At 44.1% G+C, this 26651-nt stretch overlaps 2 protein-coding genes and 1 long non-coding RNA gene across 6 annotated transcripts in view; 2 read left to right on the top strand and 1 right to left on the bottom strand.

Moving 5' to 3' along the window:
- UBTD1 (ubiquitin domain containing 1) overlaps window positions 1–4062 on the bottom strand; it is a 51052-nt gene extending 46990 nt beyond the window's left edge. For both annotated transcript variants that reach the window (XM_042238490.2, XM_015103358.4), the window contains exon 1: window positions 3652–4062. Coding sequence is in view for 1 of the 2 variants with exons in the window: in XM_015103358.4 (XP_014958844.1) it covers window positions 3652–3721 (70 nt within the window). In the remaining variant the exon portion in view is untranslated. The remainder of the gene's footprint in view (window positions 1–3651) is intronic.
- On the top strand, window positions 2549–3137 carry LOC121817598 (uncharacterized). The gene is made up of 2 exons (XR_006057599.1): window positions 2549–2769; window positions 2845–3137. It is a non-coding gene; the product is annotated as an uncharacterized LOC121817598 (long non-coding RNA).
- A 513-nt stretch (window positions 4063–4575) lies between the features above and the next one.
- The window catches only part of MMS19 (MMS19 homolog, cytosolic iron-sulfur assembly component), a 34091-nt gene continuing 12015 nt past the window's right edge, over window positions 4576–26651 (top strand). For 2 of the 3 annotated variants that reach the window (XM_012102708.5, XM_027960569.3), the window contains exons 1-8: window positions 4576–4697; window positions 17079–17127; window positions 19240–19340; window positions 20114–20199; window positions 20586–20660; window positions 21074–21143; window positions 21524–21652; window positions 21739–21800. In XM_012102708.5, coding sequence (XP_011958098.4) covers window positions 4586–4697; window positions 17079–17127; window positions 19240–19340; window positions 20114–20199; window positions 20586–20660; window positions 21074–21143; window positions 21524–21652; window positions 21739–21800 — 684 coding nt within the window. In that variant the 5' untranslated portion in view covers window positions 4576–4585. Of the gene's footprint in view, window positions 4698–17078; window positions 17128–19238; window positions 19348–20113; window positions 20200–20585; window positions 20661–21073; window positions 21144–21523; window positions 21653–21738; window positions 21801–26651 lie in introns of those variants that run through there. The other variant, XM_060404685.1, reaches the window with a different exon arrangement.

Below are 26651 nucleotides of genomic sequence, written 5' to 3'. Positions count from 1 at the left end.
AGTAATAGGTGAGGGGAAAAAAAAAAGTGACAACCCCAAATCTTGATGAGATGAGAGCACTGCCTAATCCTTCTAGCTAAAGCAAGACTCCCTGACCATGGGCATCATGTCTCTGCTTCACCCACCAAATGACCAGGAAGAGATAACTATGGCCAATGAGTGATATAACCAGGCGTAAGATTTCAGCTCATTAACCTCCCAGTTTAGAATCGCTACCTTTGTGAAGATTACTAAAAACAGCTCTATAGTCCCCTCCCTTTCTGATATAATGCAAGCGCAACCCTAAGACGGTTGATGACTCGCTCAGGGTTACCCAGCTACAGGCCCAGGACTAGAAGGAGGGTTTTAGCCTTCTGTTGAGGGCTTCTTCAATGACAAAGGAGGGGTAAGAGTTACAGTGGGAGTTTTAGGCATTAGTCTTATAACATAAAATTATGTCCTAGTCAACACGGAAACTACAGGTGTCATAGGAAACACTAGGTACACGCTGTGAGGTTAAGAATGGTTCCTTCGCTTGTACCAAATTTGTCATCCTCCAGGGTTCTGCTTGGCTTTGGACTTCATGAATAAAGCTGTTCATAGCAGGACCCACAAAAGTGAAATAAAGATACACCAGCAGATTTTCTTTTTTTAATGCAGATATATACCTCACTAAAATGTTAAGATGAAATTTTTATTTATTTATATCTAATTTTGGGGGGCTGAGCTGTGAAGCTCATGGGATCTTAGTTCCCAGAGATTGAACCTGGGTCACAGCAGTGAACGTGCTGAGTTCTAACCACTGGATCACCAGGGAATTCCCATGCAAGTTTTTAAAATCAACAAAAATTGAGTGCTTCCTCTGTACAAGTCATTGTGCTAAGTGCCTAGTGTGTGTGTGTATGACACTATGAATGAGTGAGAGAGGCAAACACACACACATACAAGGTCTTGAAGGCTTGTAGTGCCGTTGCTAATAGAAGACTATAACATCAAAGAACTGTCTAATAATATGGAGTGGATCACTGTTAAGTAAGTGCATAAGGCAACTCAGAAACAGCAACTCTATCTGCTGGGGGATCTGGGGGATTTGTCAGGCAAGGTGCTTCTAGAAAGATAAGGGATTGGAGGTGGACCTTGAAGAGAAGAAAGGCTCTTGATAAGAAAGGGGAAAGGGCATGAGCAAACACAGGTGACCTTAATGTCAAGGAAGAGAAAGAAATTGTGTCATAAAAGGAAGGACTGGACCAGACCTGAACAGCCTTGGAAGTTAAAGTTCTTGCAGGAGTGGGAGCTACAGAAAGATTTCTGAACATAGAACTACAGGGACTGGAATAGGTGAATTTAACAGACGTCTTCTGGGATACCAGCGTGTGCAGGCATTAGATGAATGACTGAAGATGTACTTGTCTCTGCTGGGAAACTAACTTCAGCCTGGGAGATGAGCTGGCTTTGAGGTAACAAGGAGCGGGTCTGTAAGACCTGCCGAGTGAAGAACTAGCAGGTCCCAGAGAATGACTCCTCCAGGTCATGGAGGCAAAGAAAGTTAGCAGAGAGCGTTCCTCAAAGTATAAGTTTAGACAGCTGGAAGAATGGAAGCGTATAGGGAAGCTAGTTGAAGGCGGGGAGACACAGAGCTGGTTTAGAAGCATTGACTCTGAAGTTAGTTACATCAGTGTCCAGTACATGAATCTGGAGTTGGAGAGGCAATAGCTGAAGATAGAGTGTAGGTGTCTTTCCAATGGACAAAGAGTTGTGGGTCTAAGATTTCTCTGGGAGGGAGACGAGAAAAAAAAAAAGAATGTAAAACTGAACCTTGGGAATTTCCCAGGTGGTGCAGTGGATAAGAATCTGCCTGCCAATGCAGGGAACACAGGTTCCATCCCTGGTCTGGGAAGAGTCCACATACCTCAGAGCAACTAAGCTCTGCACCACAATTATGGAGCCTGCGCTCTAGAGCCGGTGAGCTGCAACTACTGAAGCTCCTGAGCCCTACAGCCTGTGCCCCACAACAAGAGAATCCCTTGCAATGGGAAGCCCTCACATCACAAAAGAGTAGCCCCCTACTCCCTGCAACCAGGAAAACCCAGCACAGCCAAAAATAAATAAATACATAAATAAATTAAAAAAAAGAAAAAACAGAACCACGGTGTCCCACACTAGGAGGTGATGGTGGGCCTGAGTGATCAGAGAAAAACCAAAATGCCAAGGAAGGAAAAGTTTTTGCCGGGAGGGTAGTTTCAAAGGGGAGAGGGTTGTCAACAGTAAAAAAAACAAGCACAAAAACAAAAAAACACCCTACTAATCAATTACATACACTGAGCACATAAATAATAAGTATTTGTTGAATAAATGAATGAAAGAAAGCCCTTGGATTTGAGAACCCTCTTTCCACGTCAGAAGAATGGCTTGTGTTGCCCTCAGACAAATGGATTTCAATGCTAAATTTTATGTCATCCTCCCTATAAAAAACATGTTGCTTCTTGCACAAGTCATCCTGTCCAACACACAGACATCCTTCCCCGCTTTCCCCTTGTTTCCCCTCATTTTCATTCCCAGTTTCCGAAACTCAAGCAGCACAAACCTGTGGTGTCAAAGGAGACAGGAAACAGCAAGCAGAGTTTCTACTTCATTAATAACTCTGCCTGTGGCTCCTCTTACATAAAGGGATATGTGGCAACTGAGTAAGAGACTGCGTTCTAATCCCAGCTGCACTACTAACTAGCTGAGTGGCTGAGGACAAGTTGCTCAAATTCTCTGGATCTGGGCTTTTAATATAGCCATGAAGAGGTAGGTCTATCTGGACTCTAGACAAGTTTCGAAGGTCTCCTTGAGCTCTAAAGTGTGCGATTTTATCATTCTCAGAAGGTCCTTGCAACACTCTCTAAGAAGGAAGTGAAGCGAGTACCTGACCCGGGGAAACGACCGCCAGACCTCTTACCCAGGCGGAGCGCCAGGATAGGAGGAGTGTACCCAGAAAGTGAGAAGGCGCTGCCGGCCCTCGCGGATCACCAGCGAGCAGATCCCATCCCCAAGGTTGGGAAGGATCCCAACAACCCGAGCGCGATTCCCACCCCGCACCCCACCTTTCCTAGACTCCCAGACGGCCCGGAGGCTCTAAAAAGCCCTGCGGGAAAAATAAAGATTTCTTTCCCAGAGTCCTGCGCTGCTTTTTGCAAGTCGGATTCCAGCAGACATGATCTGCAGCCTGATAATGACACAGTCTTTGGAAGGAGAGACTGTGCTCGTCTCGCTCTCTCAGAGTTCTGAGGACGCCTGGGCGCCCGCGCCGTGCCCCGACGTGCGGGCTTCCGACCACGGCCCCGCGGCCAGGCCAGCTGCGCCCCAGCCCGGGGCCCTCCTTCCCTCCGTCGGCCCCTCAGCGGTCTGCAAACATTTCCTGCCCCTGCCCCAACCCCCACCCGGAGCTTCCCAGTTGGAGCGAGTTGGGCTCGCAGACGGGTCAGGGCTCGCGGTTGCCCCAACTCAGCTTCCCCGGCCAAGGGGGCTGGGAAGGGCGGCGGGGAGGGGGGTCCCGCCTGGCTCGGGAGCAGCCATCGGGGAAACCCAGGCGCCAGGAGCTGCGGGAGGTCGCTCGGGAAGCCCAGGTCTCCCGCAAGAAGGAGGAAAACTAACTGGGCGCCGACGACCCTGCTCCCTTCCCCGTCTTACCTGCTCGCTTGCGGGGGTGTCCTGGGGCGGTCGGCCTCTCCCGGCGCTGTCTCCCCACGCAGTTGCCCATGCTGGCTCTTCAGCCGGGCCCCATGCACCGGAGGCGGCGGGCTGATCGGCTGCTCCGCGCTCCTGCCCCGGACGGCGACGTCCCGGGTCAACGGCTCCTGCTGCCCGGCATCGGACGCTCACCAATCTCCCCCCGGGCGAGCTCTACCCCGGCACCGGCTTCGCCACAAACTTTGCGGGCGAGGGGAGAGAGGGAGGTGGCCGACTCTCCAGCACAGTCCCAGGTGGCCGGGCCAGGGGGGCCCGCGACGGTGCCCTGGCGAAGACCAGCTCCGCTGGAGGGGCGGAGAGAGGGGGCGGGCACCGCCGCAGCTACTCCCGGCTAGCTCGGGGCTCCCAACTGGGGCCGGCCCCCCGCAGCCTGTCACTCACCTGCCTAACCCCGCCCCAGCCCAGCCCCGCTGCCTGCCGCCGGCTCGCGGTGCCCGCGCCGCCGCCGCCGCCGCCCGCCCCAGGTGCGCATGTGACCGACGGCACCGCCCCCGTGGGCCGGGCCTGGTTTTCTCATTGGTTTCCCCCAGGGTGCGGACCGCCCCCTCGGCCCCACCCAGCCAGGTGCCCGCCCCGCCGCCCGTCTCCCGGGGAGCCGGGCCGGGAATTATTCGCCCTCAATGGCCCCCGGCTGCGTGCCCGGCAGCAGCCTTCCCTTCCCTGAGCCACCGCCCCGACCCCAGGCCCCGCCCCTTGGGAGGGACCGTCCCCTTCCCTCCCGGGAACTGCCTGGCCTGGAGCCGGCAGACACGTGATCCAGGGAGCGCCCCGCCCCTCAGCCTTCGCCAGGCGATTGGCTCGGGGAGGCGCGTGCGCTGAGAGACCCGGCCGGTGCCACCGCCCACTTCCCCTCCCGCGGTCTCCAGTTCGCGTCATGGCCGCCGCCGCGGCTCTGGAGGCGGTGGCGCCTCTGGGCGCCCTGTGGGGCCTCGTGCAAGACTTCGTCATGGGTCAGCAGGAGGGCCCCGCTGACCAAGTGGCTGCAGGTACGGCAGACGGCGCCGCACGGCTTCCGCTTTGGGACATCCAGAAGGGAGAGGCCTCAGCAGAGGCGCCTGGAGGGAAGGCAGTAAGGGACGGCGGTGACTTTGAGAGATTGGTCCGGGGTTGGTTGTGAGCACCGCATGCTTGAGAGCCATAACAAATTGCGAGTCGCTTGCAGTCTTCCTTAAAACGCCCTTACGCCCCTCGTCTCGGTTTATTGCCACTCTGTGCGCCGGCCGCGGTTAGGAGAATCAGTACTATTTCAGAGATGAGCAAAACTGCTGCCCAGCGAGGGCATGAGACTTTCAGATGAGGCCGGTGGAGGAGCTGGGATTCGGACCCAGGTCCTCCAGTTTAGAACCAGGGGCTCGTGCCGCGAGAGCACGTTGTTTCTACGAAGTTGACGTAAGAAGAAGCATCTTCAGCGGCATCGGCTCGAGTCGCGTGGCATGTTGGGAGTGGCCGGGCGGCCGGATCTCTGACTGGCTGTAGTTGCAGAGAGGAGGAGAGACACCTGTTTAGGAGGAGTTTGAGATGTTCTGCGTATCCCTCTTAAGGCTTACCCTCCGTTTCTTGTTAAAGTTCTTGATCAATTTGCTTTGTGACATTTTAATGTGGTGCAAGTGGTGCTTGTTTTATCTTTTCCCCAGAACTCCTGTTTCCCGCTTGTGATTAGTTTAGGAATCTCTTAGTTCCGGCAGCTTATCTAAGATTTGAATAAAACAAATTACAGATTCCTTGGAATTCTGAGACTTCACTCTTTTAGGGGGAAAAAAAAAACCCGCAGTAGTTATTGAATGTTAGAAGGCCTTCAGACCTGACATTTAAGTAATAGAATACAAAGTAATATTGTCAGTAGAGATGACTTTTATTTTTGGAAATTTTGCATGTTTTAGGGAGAAGTAAAGATACATTTCTCTTGAAAACTGAACATAATCACTTTCAGGATGTGTGAAAAATGAACAAAGTGAATTTGTCAGAAGCGTAAACCATTGATCCTTAGTGATATCCCACTTTCACTCAATGCTTCCACAGTTATCTAACACATTTTTCAAACATGATGCAAAGTTATATATAAATACAAATTACACTAGATCTGTGACTGCAAGGGACTTAAAATGTAGTGGGAGAGGCAGTCATGTAAACAGTACAATACACCATGAAAAGGACTGCAGGAGGTATTTGTAGGGTGACATGGAAACATCAAGGAGCAAATGAATCCCTGATGCAGTCATTCCACTAAGCTAAACTTCTTACAGCTTTGTGCACTATGGTGTGTTGTCAGTGCTTATAATTAAGAACTGCACGGTGTTACCAGTGTCATTTCCCCCAATGTTGTTTTATTAAAATTTTCAAACATCCAGCAAAGTCTTAATAATTTTTTCAAAGACACTCACTGCCTAGATTCTACCATTAACATTTTAATATAATTTGCTTTATCATGTATCTGTCCATCATTTAAATTGCAGCTATGAGTATACCTCCCTCTGACTGCTTTGGTATGCATGTCATTGACTAGGGTTTGTTTAGTTTATTTTGGTATAAAGTTTGTATTCAGTGAAGTGTACAACTCTCAAGCATACATTCATTGATTTTGAAAAATGCATGCACCTACCAGTTACCAAGATAAAGAACATTACTATAAAAAGTGTTATTTGTAACTGTTTCTTTTCCCGCTTATACATTATGAACAAAGTAATTTAGGGTTTTCAAATTCAGAACACATTTGAGAAGCCAGCGTGAATAAGGACTGCCAAGTTCTTAAAATGTTTTTGTAAAATTTGTATTTTTTATGCCTGAAAAAAAGTGGCCTAAACTATTGTCTAGTTTAAATTTAACTCAGCTCAGCTAGGTCTGTAATACTAGCCCTGTTGTAATTTAACCCTCCTGATTAGGAAAGGAGGTTAGTAATAACAGATAACTAACCGAGGGGTTATAATAGATAAGGTTGAAAAGGTTTGGTGGGGTTGAATGATGCCTAACCTTGGATTCTAAGCAGAGGGATTTGAATGACCTATTGTAGGCAATTGGAGTCAGTGTAGATCCTTGAGCAAGAGAGTCATATAGTGAAGGTGAATTTGAGAAGGATTAAGTTGGTATTCTTAATCTTATATCACAGGTTTAGTTAGAGTTGTTGAAGGGTGACAGAGTTTTGAAGCATCCCCAGTATAAGATCCCACTCCAGTACTCTTGCCTGGAAAATCCCACGGATGGAGGAGCCTGGTAGCCTGCAGTCCATGGGGTCTCGAAGAATCAGACACGACTGAGCGGCTTCACTTTCACTTTTCACTTTCATGCATTGGAGAAGGAAATGGCAACCCACTCCAGTGTTCTTGCCTGAAGAATCCCAGGGATGGGGGAGCCTGGTGGGCTGCCGTCTATGGGGTTGCACAGAGTCGGACACGACTGAAGTGACTTAGCAGCAGCAGCAGAAAAAGATATGCTTTCTAATCCTCCAGCCTAAGTCAAGCTTTGTGATTGCTGAAAGGGACCAACTTTCTATTCAGCTACTCACAGCAGCAGCGTCCCCTACGAATTGTAACTGCAGAAGGAACACCCTGTGATTACAAAGGTAGTTACCACCAACTTTGTTTTGCATTTGAGTTCCTGATGAAAGTAGGTGTCAGATGCAGAGGGTGCAAATGATGGAAGAGAAATGACTTGGCAGCCTAAGGGTTAAAGACTTCTCAGCCAGGCATTCAGTGGCTGCCACTTCCCTCCTGGATCTTTAGTTCCAGGCAGCAGCCTTGATTTGCTGTTCCCCTAAGTGCTTTCCTTCCCAGATCCCTCCACTAGCTCCATCTAATTCAAGTTAGACCTGGGATAAAAGGCCCAGTTTGAGTGCTCAGCGTCTGCCCCCAAGTGTCTCCTTATCCTCTAGGCAGACATCATCTCATACTTCAGAATCTTTGTGAAACTTATTTCTCAACCACTCATACTTTTTACCTGACTTTAGTAGCTGATTCTGTACACGTCTCCATATCATACCCTACTGTAGAGTCCCTCTGGAGACTAGCAGAAGTAGGTAGTATAAGAGATGAATAAATGAATAAGAGGTGTTGAAGGAAGAATTTATGGAATTTGAGGCCTAACTAGTTACAGGGTGAGAGAGGACTCTTAAGATGATCTCAAAAAAAAAAAAAGATGATCTCAAGAATTTGAATCTGAGGATGAGCAAAAGAAAAGTACTATGTCCAAAAATTGGGGAAAGAGATTTTGAACACGTTGGCCTTACAGGTGATGGATATAAAAATTCTTCCTCTTATTTGGATTTGCTTTCATTTCAGTCTTCATTGTATTTTCCCACCTTTGTGGTTCCATGAGGAAACCACTATTCTTGAAATCAGAAGGCTGTTAAAGAAAAATAAATATAGTTCTGAGAAAAGTGTGGCATCCTCAGCAGAAAGGGAATTTTGAGAACCTGATTGGAACTGAGTACTGACTGGGATTTCTCTCTCCTGTTCCTTTACGTCGCCCCCCCTGCCCCCTTGGCTGCAACTCAAGAGGCTGCACCTCCATCGGACAGAGGTGTGATTGTGCATTCTGTGTCAGTGCTCATGTAAATGCTCCTTTGACGACTCCTCAGCGCACCACATGAACTGGTGCCCCACTAAGGAAAGAGTGGGTAGTTAGCAGGTGCTAGTAGGTTCATTTTTAGAGAGCAGATCTTGAACACATTGGAAAAACTTAGATCTACCTAAATAGGGAGAGAAACTTACATTTATTTTTCCTTACGCCTGTGAGACTGCCGTTAGGAAAATTAACTTACTGGCTTCTTTCATTCCTGGAGTTCAAGTGCATATTTAACTTCCAGGTATTCAGGTGTGTTTCATTTGGAAGAACTAATCACTTAAAGTCAGTGATGGGGGGTTCCGTCCCTGGTCCTGGAAGACCCCACATGCCATGGAGCAACTGAGCCCGTGCACCACAGCTATTGAGCCTGTCCTCCAGAGCGCAGGGACCACAACTCCTGAATCCTGCGTGCCCTAGACCCTGTGTTCCACAACAAGAGTGTTAGTCGCTGTTGTATCCAGCTCTTTGCGACCCCGTGGACTGTAGCCTGCCAGGCTCTTCTGTCCATGGGATTCTCTAGGCGAGAATACTGCTGTGGGTTACCATTTGCTTCTTCAGGGATCTTCCCGACCCAGGTATGAACCTGGGTCTCCTGCACTGCAAGCAGATTCTTTACCGTCTGAGCCACCAGGGAAGCCCACCAACAGGAGAGGCCACCAAAACGGGAAGCTCATGCAGTGCAACCGGAGAGCAGCCACCCGCTCTCTACAGCTAGAGAAAAGCTCATGCAGCCGTGAAGACGCAGCACAGCCAAGTACATAGAATTGCATTTAAAAGAAATTTTAAAGTAAATAAAGCTAGTGATAGATGGTCCCACATGGGCTTCCCTGGTGGCTCAGATGGCAGAGAATCTGCCAGCAATGCAAAAGACCTGGGTTCGATCTCTGGGTTGGGAAGATCCCCTGGAGAAGGGAACGGCTCCTACTCCAGTATACACTTAAGAATTTTACTCCTAAAGAATGGTTAAAGGGACATGTAAAAGGGAGTCATTTTGTTTTGGAAATCAAGGAAGCCTTCACAGGAGGAGTTGCAATTTGAGCTGGATCTTGAAGAGTTGAAGTTCCTCAGACTGACAAGGGCAAGAAAGAGGCATTCCAAACCAAGGGAGCATGTCTTCAGGCTTGAGGATATGGACGAGCTTCTCATGTTGAGAACTCATGTGACTGAATGATAGGAGCTATGATGAAAGGTGAGGCTGGAGGAGACTGAGGGCTAAATCGTGAATGACATCAAGCCAAGGAGTTAGGTCTCAGGCAGTGAGGAGCAAATGGAGATTGGTGAACAGATAATTAATTGTGCATTTTAGATAGATTAGGAGTGGATCAGAAGGCTTTTTAAAAAGTGAAATAGTGAGATAAAATTCACTGTAAAAAGTGAGATAAATAAAATTCACAGTAACCACTTTAAGAAATAAGTGGCTTAGTATATTCACAATGTTCCACAACTATCAGCACTCCCTAAAAATTCCAGAACATTTTCATTCCACTAAAAGTGGAAGGGTATTTTGACAGCTGTCCCTGATAGTCTGGTCATAGGGATGACAAGGAAAAAAAGATGAAACTTTGAAAGACATTTCTAACGTAGGCGCAACAAGACTAGAATAAAATGTTAGTTTTAGTCAGCTTTTTGAAAACATCCTCAAAATACTGATTCTAGTTTTTTGCCACCTTACTTACATTTCTCTTACTATTATTTACTGTTGCAACAGCTTTACTGTCTCTTCATTTTTTTTCCTTTTTTTTTTTTTTTCCTTTGGTCTGTACCACATGGCATGTGGGATCTTAGGTTCTCAGACCGGGGATCAAACCCGTTCCCCCTATCTTGGAGACTCGGAGTCTTAACCATTGGACCGCCAGGGAAGTCCCCATTTTTTTCCTTATTTTGTATGACTTTTGTACTTCTCTTTTATGTTGGTGCTGCATTAATTCAACATGAAGTCTTTGTGAAAGGATGAAGACTGAAGGGCTGTGCTAGGAGGATTTGCCCGTATACTGGGATTCAAGAGATCACATGCATATGGACGTTTCTTTGTAATTACTGATATAAAGCAGCCAGTGTTGTAATAATGTATACTGAATGCTGAAGAGGTCTTTTTCATTTATAAAATGTGAGGCAGGCTATAAAAGTGAGATTGACTATAGGGAGCACGAGGGGAGCTGTGTCTGGTGATGGAAGTATTCTGTGTCTTAGTTTGGGTGTTGGTTACTCTAGGTATACTTTTGTTAAAACTAACCAAATTATACATTTCACTGTGTATAAAGTTTACCTCAATATTTTTTTAATGAAACAATTAGAGGTGACTGAATGGGGCCTAGGAGTCAAGTCTTTGTCCTATAGCATTTGAGGTATTTCCGAAGAGAGACTCTAGCCAAGCATCCACAGGGGCTCTGACGGTCTTGCTGGAAAAGAACGCTTCGGTTCCGTGATACTCTTTGCTAGTAAGGGCTATCAGGCCCCTGTGGCTTCCCGCATGCTAACCCTTGTGGCTGCTACTGAAATTTGTTTTCAGATGGGTTTTTCAGCAGAGCTTCCTGGGTTCTGTCCAGGAGATTCCAGAAAAGTACCCTTTTCCACCCTCCCAAGTGGTACCATAATTTGTAACCTGGGAATGGGTCTGTATTAAGTATTGCCATCACAGGATGGGGTGTGGAACCTAAGTCTCAGTGCCTTGGTTTGTCCTGTTAGTCCAGCTGCTGCCCCTTCCCCCACCCCACTGCTTGCAGATTTTGTCCCTTGGCTCTTTCTCGGGAGCTGGGGCAGCAGCTGGGCCTTCCACATCCTGGCATGAGTAAGGCTAAGAGTGCCTGATGTCTAAATTGGTGCCAGTCACGAGCTGTGAATCCCAACTAGAGCACTCCCTTCCTCAGTCAGATTGGGCTTCTTACTCTAGTACCAGATTACACTTCTGCCCAGCTCAGCTCACAGCTATTGTTCAGAGACCACACACTTAAGGGGAACTGGAGTTTCATTTTCTCAAGCCTCTTTTTCACTTAGCCAAAGTCTGGTCTTAGCAAGAACTGACTAATTAGGTCTTGTGTTTAAAGGTAGGTGGGTTAAGGACCCAGAACAGACTGTGGAAGTAATTCCCTGATTGCCACACTTTATTGAGCTAAAACTCCTCTACATTAATCAAACACATAGAAGATTGCTAACCTTTCACTCTTAGTTGCTCCTTTGAAAATTTCTCCTATAATAATTCTGTTAGATCTAAGTGAATTACCATTGTGCTGTTAAAATTGCATTTTCAAAAATATACTCACGTAATATATTCACGTGGTACAACATTCAAAAGGTGCAAAAAGACCCACCGTGAGAAGTCTTCCTTTCATCCCAGGATGGCATGCAGGTTGTGGCAGATGAATTACCTGTTTTACTCAGTTCAGTTCAGTCGCTCAGTCATGTCTGACTCTGTGACCCCATGGACTGCAGCATGCCAGGCTTCCCTGTCATCACCAACTCCTGGAGTTTACTCAAACTCATATCCATTGAGTCTTTGATGCCATCCAACCATCTCATCTTCTGTCATCCCCTTCTCCTCCTGCCTTCAATTTTTCCTAGCATCAGGATCTTTTCAAATAAGTCAGTTCTTTGCATTAGCTGGCCAAAGTATTGGAGTTTCAGCTTCAACATCAGTCCTTCCAATGAACACCCAGGATTGATCTCCTTTAGGATGGACTGGTTGGATCTCTGTGCAGTCCAAGGGACTCTCAAGAGTCTTCTCCAACACCACAGTTCAAAAGCATCAATTTTTCGGTGCTCAGCTTTCTTTATAGTCCAGCTCTCACATCCATACATGACAACTGGAAAAACCCCAGCTTTGACTAGACAGACCTTTGTTGGCAAAGTAATGTCTCTGCTTTTTAATATGCTGTCTAGGTTGGCCATGATTTTTCTTCCACGGAGCAAGTGTCTTTTAATTTCATGGCTGCAATCGCCATCTGCAGTGATTTTGGAGCCCCCCAAAATAAAGTCTGTCACTGTTTCCCCATCTGTTTGCCATGAAGTGATAGGACCAGATGCCCTAATCCTAGTTTTCTGAACGTTGAGCTTTGAGACAAGTTTTTCACTCTCCTCTTTCACTTTCATGAAGATGCTCTTTAGTTCTTCTTCTCTTTCTGCCATGAGGGTAATGTCATCTGCATATCTGAGGTTATTGGTATTTCTCCCGGCAGTCTTGATTCCAGCTTGTGCTTCATCCAGTCCAGCATTTCTCATGATGTACTCCACATATAAGTTAAATAAGCAGGGTGACTATACAGCCTTGATGTACTCCTTTCCCAATTTGGAACTAGTCTGTATTATTATACTACTCATGTATGATATATCCTCACTAAAGGGAGCCTTTTGATGAAAGTGAAAGAGGAGAATGAAAAAGTTGGCTTATAGCTCAACATTCAGAAAACTAAGATCATGGCATCTGGTCCCATCACTTGATGGCAAATAGATGGGGAAAGAGTGGAAACAGTGGCTGACTTTATATTTTTGGGCTCCAAAATCACTGCAGATGGTGATTGCAGCCATGAAATTAAAAGACGCTTACTTCTTGGAAGGAAAGTTATGACCAACCTAGACAGCATATTGAAAAGCAGAGACATTACTTTGCCAACAAAGGTCCATCTAGTCAAGGCTATGTTGTGGATATGTGTGGATATGAGAGTTGGACTATAAAGAAAGCTGAGCACCAAAGAATTGATGCTTTTGAACTGTGGTGTTGGAGAAGACTCTTGAGAGTCCCTTGGACTGCAAGGAGATCCAACCAGTCCATCCTAAATCAGTCCTGGGTGTTCATTGGAAGGACTGAAGCTGAAACTCCAGTACTTTGGCCACCTGATGCGGAGAGCTGACTCATCTGAAAAGACCCTGATGCTGGGAAAGATTGAGGGCAGGAGAAGAAGGGAATGGCAGAGGATGAGATGGTTGGGTGGCATCACCGACTCAATGGACATGGGTTTGGGTGGACTTCGGGAGTTGGTGATGGACAGGGAGGCCTGGCGTGCTGCGGTTCATGGGGTCGCAAAGAGTCGGACACAACTGAGTGACTGAACTGAACTGAAAGGGGACATGGAGCGCATGCTGATTCAGTGTTTGAAAAACAATATTTTGTCTGGAAACTGTTTCAGGCTGAATGCAAAACTGCCCATAAGTACTGTGCTCTGCTTATGAATTTGTTTCTCACAGAGGTGGACAATTCAAAAGTAATTTATAGCTACACTAGGGTTGAAAAGAATAAAAAATGGTTGATAATGGGAACCAAGTTCCTCACTGTCCAAGAAACAAATTATAAATAAGCAAAGGGGAAGGCTAGAATGGGCCCTGTGGTACTATATTAGAGTGGAGACTCTAGTATAATCTTTTATTTAGTTTGATATATATGGATAGGTACAGAAATAATGATAATGTGTGTATACACATAAGTTAGAATACGTACATATATTTCCCAGCTCTCTCTGCCGAGAAGGGCCTAGAAGCAGTGATATCACAGTAGCAACCAGTGCAGCTACTTCCGTATGTTGGTTTTTAATACCATTCTCCAATAAAAAGAACCAGGACTTCTTGGGGCAAAGGCTGATTTAAGGGTTGGGGCAGGAAAATTACAACATGAACCTTTAGTATTTTGTAGTGCCAAAAGGTAAGAAAGCACTGTAAAAAAATAAAAGGATAGGGTATGTCAAAGGGATGCTGGTGCCAACCAATGTAAAAAAACTCCAGATGGCTAAAGATAGAAAATTGAGCAACGAAATAGCCTAGTATTGGATTATAACCCAAGGCATAAAATATGCATGAGCCTATGCTGATATAAATAACTAAATAAATGAAGGGAAGAGATGAATCTTCCTTAGAATAACTCCAAATAACATAGATAAGTACTCCTTCTTCTAAGAAACAGAGCTTAATCTCCCCTTTGTCCTAAGTCACTAAGTGTGGACTCTGGACTTAGTGACTCCCTTCCAAAGGAAAGAATCCGGGAAAAGGAAAAATAATAACTGTATGCGTGGTGCAGAGACCTGCTGGCACTACCTTATCCAAGTGGTCAGAGTTAAAATCACCAGTGATAAGTCGTGTTGATATATTGTACCTGTGATAGGATGAGATGAGAAAGGCACTTTACCTCTGTGCTGTTATTCTTACCCGACTCCATAGCCCCAGGATAAACACGAGGAAAACATTAAAAAGAATTCATCAAAAGACGTTTTATGAAAATATTGATACTTTTTAAAAATACCAAAGTCGTGAAAAACAAGGAAGGTTGAGGGATTCGTTATGACTAGTTGCAGTGTGATATCCTTAACTGGATCCTGAAACAGAAAAATTACATTAGTGGAAAAATTGGTGAAATCTGATAAAGTCTAGAGTTCAGTTAAAAGTAATATACAAATGCTCATCTCTGTTAGTTTTGACAAATGTACTGTGTAAGATGTTAACCTTCAGGGAAACTGGGCAAGGAGTATATAGGAACTCTGTACTACCTTTACAACCTTTTTTCTTTAAACCTAAAATTATTCCAAAGTAAAACCTTTTTTTAAGTCTACCTCTCAGCCCCATTGGATTGCAAGCAGATCAAATCAATCAATCCTAAAGGAAATCAATCTTGAATATTCATTGGAAGGACTGATGCTGAAGCTGAAGCTCCAGTACTTTGGCCACCTGATGCAAAGAGCTTATTCACTGGAAAAGACCCTGATGCTGGGAAAGATTGAAGGCAAAAGGAAAGGCGGGTGGCAGAGGATGAGGTGGTTAGATAGCATCACCGACTCAATGGACATGAATTTGAGCAAACTGGGAAATTGTGAAGGACAGGGAATCCAGTGCTGTAGACTCTGGGCTCATAAAGAGTTGTACAGGACTTAGTGACTGAACACACACACACTCATTCCCCTAGCTACCAGTCTCCTTCCCTGGAGACAATCAGTGTTACTAACTCCTTTTATCTTCTAGAGATATAAATAAATACAAGTAGAAATCATTCCCCCCCCTTTAAAAACAATGCCATGCACATACTATATATTAATACTATTTATGTACACTCTATGTTCTGCTTTTAAATCTTGTTCCATTATTAGTAGAAATATATAGGTTCCTCAGCCTTTTTTCAATTTCTTTTTCTAAGTTAGCTACAGAGAATTCCATTGTATGGGTGTACTATAACTAATTTAATTGGTTTCTTATCATTGATGGCCATTTGTTATTTACAGTCATTTGCTATTATAAACTACTCTGAAGTGAGAAAATCTGTACATGCATTATTTTGCACTTTTAAAAGTAGGTAGGGTAAATTTTGAGAAGATTCCCTGGGTTAGAGCATATGTATTGATACACTTGTAACTTAGAAGATACTCTCAAGTTGCTCTTCCTAGGGATTTCTCTGGTGGTCCAGTGGCTAAGACTCTGTGCTTCCAAAGCAGGGGGCACGGTCCACAGCCTGGCCAGGCATTCAGATCCCTCATGCCAAGTGGATGGGCCAGGGAAAAAATGCCCTCTATAAAAAGGCTGTACCAACTCACATGGCACCTGCAGCATTTGAGTGCCTTATTTCTGCCTACCATCACTGAACATAGAGTTACACAAAATGTTTGATCTTTGCCAGTCTGTTTGCATTCCTGTTGTTAATATAGTTGAGCATCTTCTGGTCTTGCCGATTTTTAAGTTGGTTGTTGGTCTTTTTCTCATTGATTTGTAGAAGCTCTTTTTATATTAGCAAAATAGCCTTTTGTTATAAGAATTGCATATATTTTTTCCTAGTTTGTCTTATGATTTCTTTTCTTGCCTTGCAGATAATCCAGGTTTTTTTTTTTTAATGTAGCTAATTTTAACTAATCTTTTCTTTTCTGGTTAAAGTATAACTTTATATTATACTTAGAAATGTTCTCCTGTTTGTTTGTTTTTTTTTCTTTAATCCATTTGAAATTTACTTTGGTGAAAAATTCAGAGCCATTGGTTTTTTTGTTTTTGTTCTTTTCCCCCAAATATCCAATCATTACAACATCATTTATTGAATAATCTGTTTTTCTTTAATTGAAATAATTTTTAAATCATATTCTCATGTATTTGTGTCTCTTTCTGGATTTTCTGTTCCATCTTTGTACCATTGATTTCTTTGACTGTGAACTCATACTACACTGTTATTTTTTGTTTATACTTTTATTATGGAGAATATAAAGTATATTCAGAAGTATACAGTGTTTTAATTATTGTAAAATTTATTTATAAATATCTTTTACTATCTGGAAGAACCGCCTTTCCGCCCTCATTACTCTTTTTCAGAATTTGCCTGATTATGTATTATTTTCTGCACTCAACTTTCTCACTTGTGCTTTAAAGTTTTCACCATTCAGATATTCACATTTTTCTGTTCAGTTTATATTGAGGTATTTTTCTCTCTCTTTTAAAAATTTTATTTGTTGCTATTATTACTCTTTTCCTTTATATGATTTTACAGGCTAATGTACATATATGTGGAAGTTCTTAATTTCATATTAATTTTGTACCAAGCCATCCTAATGAGTTGTTTTGCTTGTAATATTTTTTCATGTATTTCTCTTGAATTTTCCTAGGTAAACAATCAGGTTACCTACAAATGATATATTTACTTTCTTTTCAGTGTTTATACTTGGAGCTGCATATTTGCAGTATTGTGAACTGCCTCTAGTGTGGAGGGACTCTTGGCAAGCACAGTGGACCCCCAGGTGTGAACCCAGGATAGGCAGAAACGTCGGCAATAGAGACATTAAACCCTAGGGTGGAGTTTTTTGTCCTTACTGTGGTTGTTTCATGTTTTTGTTTTGTTTTTTGTTCTTTTTTCTTTCCTCTAGATGTGAAGTCTGGAAGCTATACAGTGTTACAAGTGGTGGAAGCCCTTGGGTAAGCGACGTGCTCCAGAACAACTTTCATCAGCCCTGGCAGTACACACTGAAAACAGTTATTTTGTCCTCAGTTTCTTCCACTGTAGCCCAGTTCCTCCCTCCCCTTCCATATTAGTACCTCAGGCTAAGCCTATGTTTCTCTTGAAAAAAGTTTCATGCCAGCTGATTGAGACCCTTGACGAGGTGTTGAGAGCACAGCCTGTGGGCCGCAGTAGCTCTTGCATCAGCCCGCAGGTTTAGGTGAAGGTGGGTGGTTGAAAGCCATCGAATGTTAATGCTTCTTTAGCCCCACCCTCCCCCATTGCATCCTAGTCAGCCTGCATCTGACTCAGACCCCTGTGGGCTCCACCTGGGAGGCTGACCTGGCACGGGATTCCCCACTGTAGGAAAAGGCTTGGAACAACAGCTGGAAGACCACTGTTCAAACCAGATATTCCAAGCTCCAGAGGAGGCATGTGCTTATAGTCTAACGCCTGCTCTTCTTATATTTTGTACTTGGAAGACCATTTAAAATGGAAAGTCTTAGTAGCAAAGGTTGTTAACTGTCATAGCTAGTGTGTCTCCTAAAACAGAGAAAAATAGAAAATTGGGGGGAAGATGGGAGAGTAGGTCACTATTATGCATTTCTCCCATATGTTGTTGTGGCCTTGGTTCATTTTTTTAAAGTAACAGCTTTATTGAGATATAATTTACCTATCATAAATTCACCATTTAAAAGTGTGTATTAAAAAAATAAATAATAAAGTGTGTATTCACAGATTTGTGTAGCCATTAGTTACCACAGTCAATTTTAGGACATTTTCATCACCCCAAAAAGAAACCCCACACCTATTAACAGTCACTCCCCATTCCTTTCTCTTCCTTGCACCTGGTAACCGCTAATCTACTTTGTTTCTGTGGATTCACCTATGCTGAAAATTTCAGATAAATGAAATCATACAATAATATATAATCTTTATGATTGGCTTCTTTCATTTGCAATAATGTTTTCAAGATTCATTCCTGTTGTAGCTTGTATCAGTACTTCATTGCTTGCTGAGTAATATTCTGTTATACAGATATACCACAGTTTGTTTACCCATTCATCAGTTGAGGGATATCTGAGTTGTTGTCACATTTTGACTATTCTGAATAATGCTTCTGTGAGCATCTGTGTGCCTTGGTCCATTTTTAAATGCACAGCTTTCTGCTTCTGAGTGGGGCCCTTTCTGTAAGCTCCTATCCCAGGTATCCTGTCAAGGCTGATCTTTTTTGCCCCAGCTCCTCTAGTACAGATACTCTTGGGACTTCGCCGGTGGCTCAGTGGTAGAGAATCCACCTGCAATGCAGGAGATGAGGGTTCGTGGGTTGGGAAGAGCCCCTGGAGGAGGAAATGAGGAAATGGCAACAGTATTCTTGCCTGTAAAATTCCATGGACAGAGGAGACTAGGGGGCTACAGTCCATGGGGTAGCAAAGAGTCGGACACTACTGGACGACTGAGCTCAGCAGGATAAGGTACTCTTATCCTTGTTTCCTTAAGGTACCCTGGCCAGCTCTCCTTCAGAAGTCTTCTGCCTCCTTCATTTGCTTAGATTCCTTGTGGTATGTTTAAATGTAATCTCTGTGATTTGTTTTGAAGATAAATCACCTTGTTGTTGCTTCAGCCTGGGTCCTCCCGTATCAATAATCCTAAATAGTTAAAGCCTTTATTCTGACCATCTTACATAGTACACTTCCAGTTGTAAAGACTATAATGGTTGCTTTAATAGTGATGTTCTTCTCCTATTTTGGTAGAAGTTGCCATCTCTTGAGCCCTGTGGGTAACTGCTAAGCTCTCTTTCAGAGGAAAGTCACAATTGTATCACTGAGGAGAAAGAGTAAACCCCACACCCAATCGGTGCCTGGAGACAGACACTTCTGTTGGCTGTGGTGTCACTTATGCCCCTGATGACACCTCCAGGCCAATCTGGGGATTGGCCTTACTGTTGTTTGTAATGCTGAGCGCCTCCAGAGTACCTTCCTGGGCCAGCTTCCATGCCCAGGGGCTGAGTGTGACTGACTAATTGCAAAATATTTACTTCCGAAGTTTGAACTGGGTGATATCGGGCTCTCTATCTTACTTTCCCCCAGGTCTTCTCTAGAGAATCCAGAACCCCGAACTCGGGCACGTGGAATCCAGCTTTTGTCACAGGTGCTCCTCCAGTGTCATTCCTTGCTCCTGGAGAAGGAAGGTAACTGGTAGGCGTGCTGAGCCTTCCTTGTCTATCAGGCGGGTTTACCCAGGAGGGAGGGAGGGACATAAGGTGTCTTCGCACTCCTAACTCAGGGTCTTCACACCGCACTAGTATATGTGACAAAGAAGATAAGAATTGAGCCACAAGACACATTGATTTCAAATGTAGCCTTAGACAGTTTTTTTTTTTCCCCCAGTATGTCTTCTGTCTGTAAAATGGACAAAGTAGTGTTTCATAGATGGAGCAGAAGAGTAATGAAATATCAAAATGCTTTGAAGTCCTGAGGGAAAAAACCCACAGCTTATTTATCTTCCTTAGCAGGGGTGGGCAAACTACAGCCTGTTTTTATAAATAAAATTTTATAAGCATATAGCCATGTCCATTTATGAACCTGCTGTTTATGCTGCTTTTACGTTACAGTGGCCCAGCTGAGTAGTTGTGACATACTGTGTCCAAACACCTAAAATATTTACCATATGGCCCTGTGAGAAAACATGCCAACCCAAGTTCTGTAGAAAGGCAGTTCTCAGGTTGAGAATGGGTTTGATTGTGACCTCTATGTGAATGGATGACCCAAGATGTTCACCTGTTTTCTTGACAGATAAGGAAGGAACCCCCAAATGGGAGGGCTTGGGACATACCTAGGTGAAGGAGGCGATTTATAGTGAAGCCCAGGCAGGAACAGTCCTTAGAAACTTTGGGAAGAAGCGATGCCAGCGGGCCCTTCTCCAGCCTGTGGAAACTAATGCCTGAATTTCTGGTCTGTTCAGTGGTCCACCTGATCCTGTTCTATGAGAACCGGCTGAAGGATCATCATCTCGTGATCCCGTCTGTCCTGCAGGGTTTGAGGGCACTTGTGAGTTCTCCTTTTCTGTATTACATACCATGTTTACAGGAATCTATTTCCAGTGAATTCTCTCCTTCCCCTTAGTGGGTGAGACTTCGGGTACTTCAAAGCAGATGCCTAGATATGGGGCTAAACTAGTCTCAGCCAGCTCCACTTCTGTTTTTAGTCTGGAGAGTAAAAGTGTCCTTTGGGGACTGGAATTCAGCGTCAACCTGGAAGGAGCTGTAGAGACCTAATCAGCTTGAGAAAAGGGCCCGTGTTTCTCACCGTCCGCATGTCTTCCCCAGCCTGGATGTTGTAATTCCCACTGCAGTTAGATAGGCCCGTTTTAGGCTTGAAGGCTACACCAAAATTTCCAGACTTCCCTCTGTGTTCACACTTCTCTTCTCCCCCAGAGCCTGTGTGTGGCCCTGCCCCCAGGGCTGGCAGTCTCTGTGCTTAAAGCCATCTTCCAGGAGGTCCATGTACAGGTGAGTGGTAACAGTCACCTCGGTATTGTCTATCTTCCAGCCCTTGACATAACTAGAATTACATGGCAAAAAAAAAAATTGCCTTCTAAGAGTTCTGAACTCTTACAGGCCTTTGACCATATTTGCCTGCTGTCCCTTGCTGCTGTATAAGGAGAGGGAGGCATGCAATTACATCTGACCTGTGTCCTCTTACACCTAAAGAAAGTGAGGCACGTAGGAGACAGGTTTCGGTTATTGGTTCCTCTGCTAGACTGCTGGACCAGACCCATACCTTTTCTCTGCGTTTACTCTGAGGGTCATCTGATTCTGGTATAAAGAGAATTACCCAGTTAGAGACGGTGAAGCAGGAAATAGTTTTGTCAGCTGAGGTATTCTTTGGGCACTTACTTTACTTTCTTGTCTCTCCTACTAAGTCCCTGCCGCAGGTGGACCGACACACAGTCTACAGTATCATCACCAACTTCATGCGAACCCGGGAAGAAGGTAAGAGGCAGGCTTTCAGGAGACCTAAAAAGTGAATGCAACTTTTCTTCCCCCTTTACCAGGACTGAGTTTAGCCCAGAGTGATATAAAAGAGCCAGTACTTTGAGAGGAAGATAAAGGGAAACTGGGAGTCACTCACTCCCCAGCAAAAGAAAGAAAGGGTGGGGTTTGAGCTGAAGTGTTAAACTCCTACCTCCATAACCATTATATATTGTGACACATCTTCTCTTCACTGAGAACTCTCTTGGAATAGGAAAGCAGAAATGGTCAGCTCTGGGAGGCGTGAAGAGGGAGGCAGTGAGAGAGGGAAAACGCAGGCCAGAAGAAAGCCCCGCTTTCTATCTTGTGGGACAGTAGTGACCTTGTTCTCTCCTCCCTAGAGCTGAAGGGCCTAGGAGCTGATTTCACCTTTGGCTTCATCCAGGTGATGGATGGGGAAAAGGATCCCCGTAATCTTCTGGTGGCCTTCCGCATTGTCTATGACCTCATCTCCAGAGACTACAGCCTGGGTACGTCCTTGCAGTTTTGGATTAGCTGGTTGGGGCTTGTCAGAGGAAAGGCTTGTAAGTCCTCATTCTTTCTCTGTTGCCTTTAGGACCTTTTGTGGAGGAGTTGTTTGAAGTGACATCTTGTTACTTCCCTATTGATTTTACTCCTGTAAGTAGTACCTTTCATTCATTCATTCAAATATTGAGTGTCTGTTGTGTGCCAGGCCCAGTTCTAGGCACTGAGGGTACAGCAGTGAACAAAAGAAACAATCCCTGCCCTCAAGAACTTAACATGTCAGTCAACTGGGAAGTGGAAAAAAAAAACTTCCTAAAAATGTACTTAGTGCTTAGAGCTACAGGATTGTAGAACATGATTCATGTCCTTGAAAGTTGAAACATTTAAGTAACAGTAAGAGATTATGGACCAAAACAAGTGGTGGTACAGTTGTTCAAAGACAGAGTTCAGTGTGAGCTGGAGTAGGCAGGAACTGACTCACAGATAAAATAGGATTTCAGCTGGTTTCTGAAGGATGTGTAGCATGTGGTCCTGGATTCTGAGGGCACATCTCAGGCAATAGAAACAAAGAGGACACCGTTGAGCATAGCATGCACAGGAGGTGTTTGCTCTCGTGCCTCAGCCCTTCTCCCACTCTGCATCTTGATTTACCTTCTCTTTCCAAATACTCAGGGTCTCAGCACTATATGGGTATGCATGGTATGTAGATGAAATGAAAGGAATTTCAAATTTACATCAGAGCTCAGTCGGTAAAGAATCTACCTGCAATGCAGGAGACCCCAGGTCGATTCCTGGGTCGGGACGATCCACTGGAGAAGGGATAGGCTACCCACTCCAGTATTCTTGGGCTTCCATTGTGGCTCAGCTGGTAAAGAATCCACCTGCAATACAGGAGACCTGGGTTCAATCCCTGCATTGGGAAGATCCCCTGGAGAAGGGAAAGGCTGTCCATTCCAGTATTCTGGCCTAGAGAATTCCATGGACTGTATAGTACATGGGGTCTCCAAGAGTTGGACATGACTTGAGTGCCTTTCACTATTGACTTTCCCTGCCTTTAAGATAAAAAGCCATTTTTGCTATAGGGAATTTCTTAGCAGCTTATTTTAGCTGACATCATGTTGCTGGGGCCACCTCTCTCCTAATATCCTTTTCATTGCTTTTGTAATCAGTATCACTATTTCTGCTCAGAAGTATTTAAGCCTTTGAACTCTTGAAAGCTCTTGGTTAGGCTGCCAGATTTCTCTGTTTTTACTTTCTTTATTTTGTGTTTGTTTTGAAAAGATAACACGTTCACAGGATTCAAAATACAAAAGGTACAAATAGGTGAAAAATCTACATACCATCAAGTTTATTTCTCCATTGTCAACCAGTTTTATCAGTTACGTCTGAATCTTACAGAGCTTTCTCATCCATGTATTAAAAAATGCTCTTCCCTTTCCCCATAAAAATGGTAGTGGATTTACACATTTTTCCTCTACTTTGCCATTTTCACTTAGCAGTATATCTTGGAGAGGGTTCCATAACAGTATATAAATTAGCTCTTTATTCTTTATGACTGTGATTTTCCTTTGCATGGACATACCTAATTAATTTTACTTGTCCTCCATGGGACAAAGGTTTTTGCTAATCTTTTGCTGTTACAAGCAATGCTGCCACTTAACATACCCTGCCTGTACATGAATCATTTCACACATATGTGGGTATATGGGTGTAACACTAGGATAAATTCCTAAAATTTAGGAATGTGTCCTGGAATATATGCACTTAAAATTTTAGGGTGGGCAAGAATTTTTTTTTTTTTTTGAAAGATAGTACAGTGAACATGATGCAACATTTAGAGAATTAAGCCTCTTTACTGCCGCCAACCATTTTCCTTTCAGAGATAATCATTGCTCCCAACTGCTTATATATTTTCTCAGAGATGTTCTAGGAAAAACAAGTTTATAGATAATAATTGGAAAATTTCTTTTATTTGAGCAGAGTTGTGTGTTTTTTTCCACAGTGTGGTCTATGGGAAGCAGAAAGCTCTTGTCAGTTAAAATAGGGACACCTGGCTTTCAGTGTTAAATTTGTGTTAAAAATATTCTCCACGGTCTTACCAATCTGTACAGGCCACTTGCCATCACCATCATGGATCACAGCAGTGTAAGTTAGGGCCAGATAGCTGCTGTTTTAGACTTTGTGAGCCTTATGTTCCCTATTGAAACTCTTCAGCTCTGCTGTTCTAGCACAGAAATTCCCTCGCCACTGGAATGTGGTACACTGGCTGTATTGCAATAAATATATTGATGGACTTGGGAATTCACATTTCATGTAATTTTTATGTGCCACAAGATATTATTTGATTTGTTTTTCAACCATTTAAAAATGTAAAAACCAGTCTTAACTTAGCCATACAGTCTTAGCTGGTTGCTTCCTACTCTTAATGCAGAGTCAATACTGAATCTTTCTTTCCCATCATCTAGGGATTCCTTTATTTTTTCTCTTGGATCAGATCTCCATTTTCTGTGTTTACATATTCCTCATTTTATGGTTGATTCCCTCATTTTGGTGGTGCTCGTCCCTTATGAGCTTCCCGTGGGTGTAAAAAGAGTATAAAATGTTTTCGTTTTTTTAAATCTAGAATCTCTTCATTCTTTGCTCACACTTATCGATAATATGGGTATAAAATTGAAGGCATTGCTATATTTACTTCTAATTTTCAGTTGCTGTGAAGAAGTCTGAATTCTTTCTGCTCTGCAAAACTTTTATGTTCACTTTTCTTCCCTCTTCTTGGGAAGCTTTTAAGCGTTGATTATTTCCCCCCAATATTTTGAAAATTCACAGTGATGTGCCTTAGTACAGGTCTGTTTCCACGCATTGTACTGGGTGCTGTGAGGTCCTGTCGGTCTGGAAGCCCGCGTCCTCCAGCCTGGGAGGACTTCTTGGCATTCTCCGTTGCTGCTGTCTTTGCCTCTGTTAGCTCTCTGCTCCTTCCTTTGGTAACTCCTGTCAGTCTGTTACCTTTTCTTTCTTATTTCCTTCCTTTACCTTCTTGTTACTTTATAAGAAATTTTTATTTTTTATCTTTTCTATCAGAGTCCAGGCATGAAAAACAGAAACCACTTTGGTATTTAAAACAGATAATTTAATGCTGGAAATTGTTTGTACAAGTTATAGGAGAGCCGAGAAGCCAAACAAAGGATAGTGAGGCAACCTATCAATAGCAGAAAACCATTACCACCCTGAGGCTGGAGGGACAAAGAGAAAAGTTGATGTTACTGGACCTCAGGGGCCAGCCTATGACAAAACATAGGCCTTCAGTGGGACCTGGAGCCAAGGAGGAGATGCTACCAGTGGTGAAAGTGCCCACTAAATAGAGATGGGAAGAAGTGTCCTGGGTTTTCCTTTCCTTCTAACCTGCGTTCATCTGCAAGTGCTTCCCATTGACTGAACCTCGGCCATTGTGGGAACCGGGAGAATGCAGCCTACGGTGGTCAGCCTGAGGAAGGGATCCGAGGGCAGAAAGGCCCAGGACCAGCACATCTCCCAGCAGCTGATTTTGTTTTTCATTTCTGCACTCATGCTTTGAATTTCCCAGGGCCTTTTATTGTCATTTTTGATGATTTGAATGTTTTTCGATTTTTTTTTAATAGCATTCTATTCTTATTTAACCCATGAATGAATTACTTTCTTACCATTCTTGAAAACTCTCCCCACACGTGTGGTCTTTGTTTCATCCAAGTTTCTTATTCAGTTTATGTTGTTCTCTGTTTCCAGGTTAGAGGCTTTCTCCAGATACCTCGTAATCCTTGGGAGTTTGCACATGTTTCAAAGTGAGGATTATAAAGTTGAGTGGGAGCTCTGAGCACATAGAGTGGGCTGATTGAGGATGAACTTCCCTATAGAGTGGCTTACATGGACAGTTTGGGAACCCTCAGGTTGCAGGATCTTTATTCCCCATCCAGGACTTTGGCAGTGAAAGCACTGAGTCCTAACCACTGGACATCCAAGGAATTCCCACTTAGACCTCTTTTGATTCAGCACCCAGGCCCTCAACTGCATTTTTGTCTCAGCTCTGTCTCACCTTCTCCAAGAATTAAACCCCCAGATTCTGCTGCAGCTAGGAAGGACTTGAGAAGCAATCTGGGAGGTCAGACTGCTCCTCTAACCCCACTCCCAGTTCCAAAGGTGCCTGGTACTGCTGGTTGCAAAGCTTTCTCAGGAGACTGTGTGGTGTGTATGGAGAGTTACTAAGCTTTCCCCAAGCCTACTGAGGATTCTGTTGTCTTGGCTCTAAGTCATTTTCTTCTTACCAGTCTGCTTTTACAATTTTGTTGCTAATATCTCTTGTCCTGTTCACCCTTCAGCTTTATATCTTAAAAAGAAAAGAAAGAAAAGAAAATTCCCTTACTGCATTTTTGGTGGGATTTCTAAAGAGGAAAAGGAAAATCTGATTCATGTTTTCAGTCTCCCTTCTTGACATACACGTGGCTAATAGGCACATGAAAAGATCCTTAACTTTGTAGTTATTCAAGAAATGCAAATTACAAATATAAAGAGGTACCGCCTCACACCTGTCAGAATGAAGTAAAGTGAAGTGAAAGTCTCTCAGTCGTGTCTGACTCTTTGCAACCCCGTGGACTATACAGTCCATGGAATTCTCCAGGCCAGAATACTGGAGTGGGTAGCCTTTCCCTTCTCCAGGGGATCTTCCCAACCCAGGGATCAAACCCAGATCTCCCACATTGCAGGCGGATTCTTTACCATCTGAACCACCAGGGAAGCCCCTAGTCAAAATGGCCATCGTCAAGAAGTCTACAAATAATAAATGCTGGATAAGGTGTGGAGAAAAGGGAATACTCCTACACTGTTGGTAGGAATTGTAAATTCAGCAGCTGCTATGGAAAACAGAATGGAATTACCATATGACCCAGCAGTCCCACTCCTGTGGTATATATCTGGAAATGAGGAAAACTCTAATTTTAAAAGATACATGCAACAAAGTAGAGGACCTAGAGGTTT

Source organism: Ovis aries, chromosome 22 (assembly GCF_016772045.2).
Source record: "Ovis aries strain OAR_USU_Benz2616 breed Rambouillet chromosome 22, ARS-UI_Ramb_v3.0, whole genome shotgun sequence".
Classification (NCBI taxonomy): Eukaryota; Metazoa; Chordata; class Mammalia; order Artiodactyla; family Bovidae; genus Ovis; species Ovis aries.
This window is presented reverse-complemented; position numbering and strand designations above follow the sequence as displayed.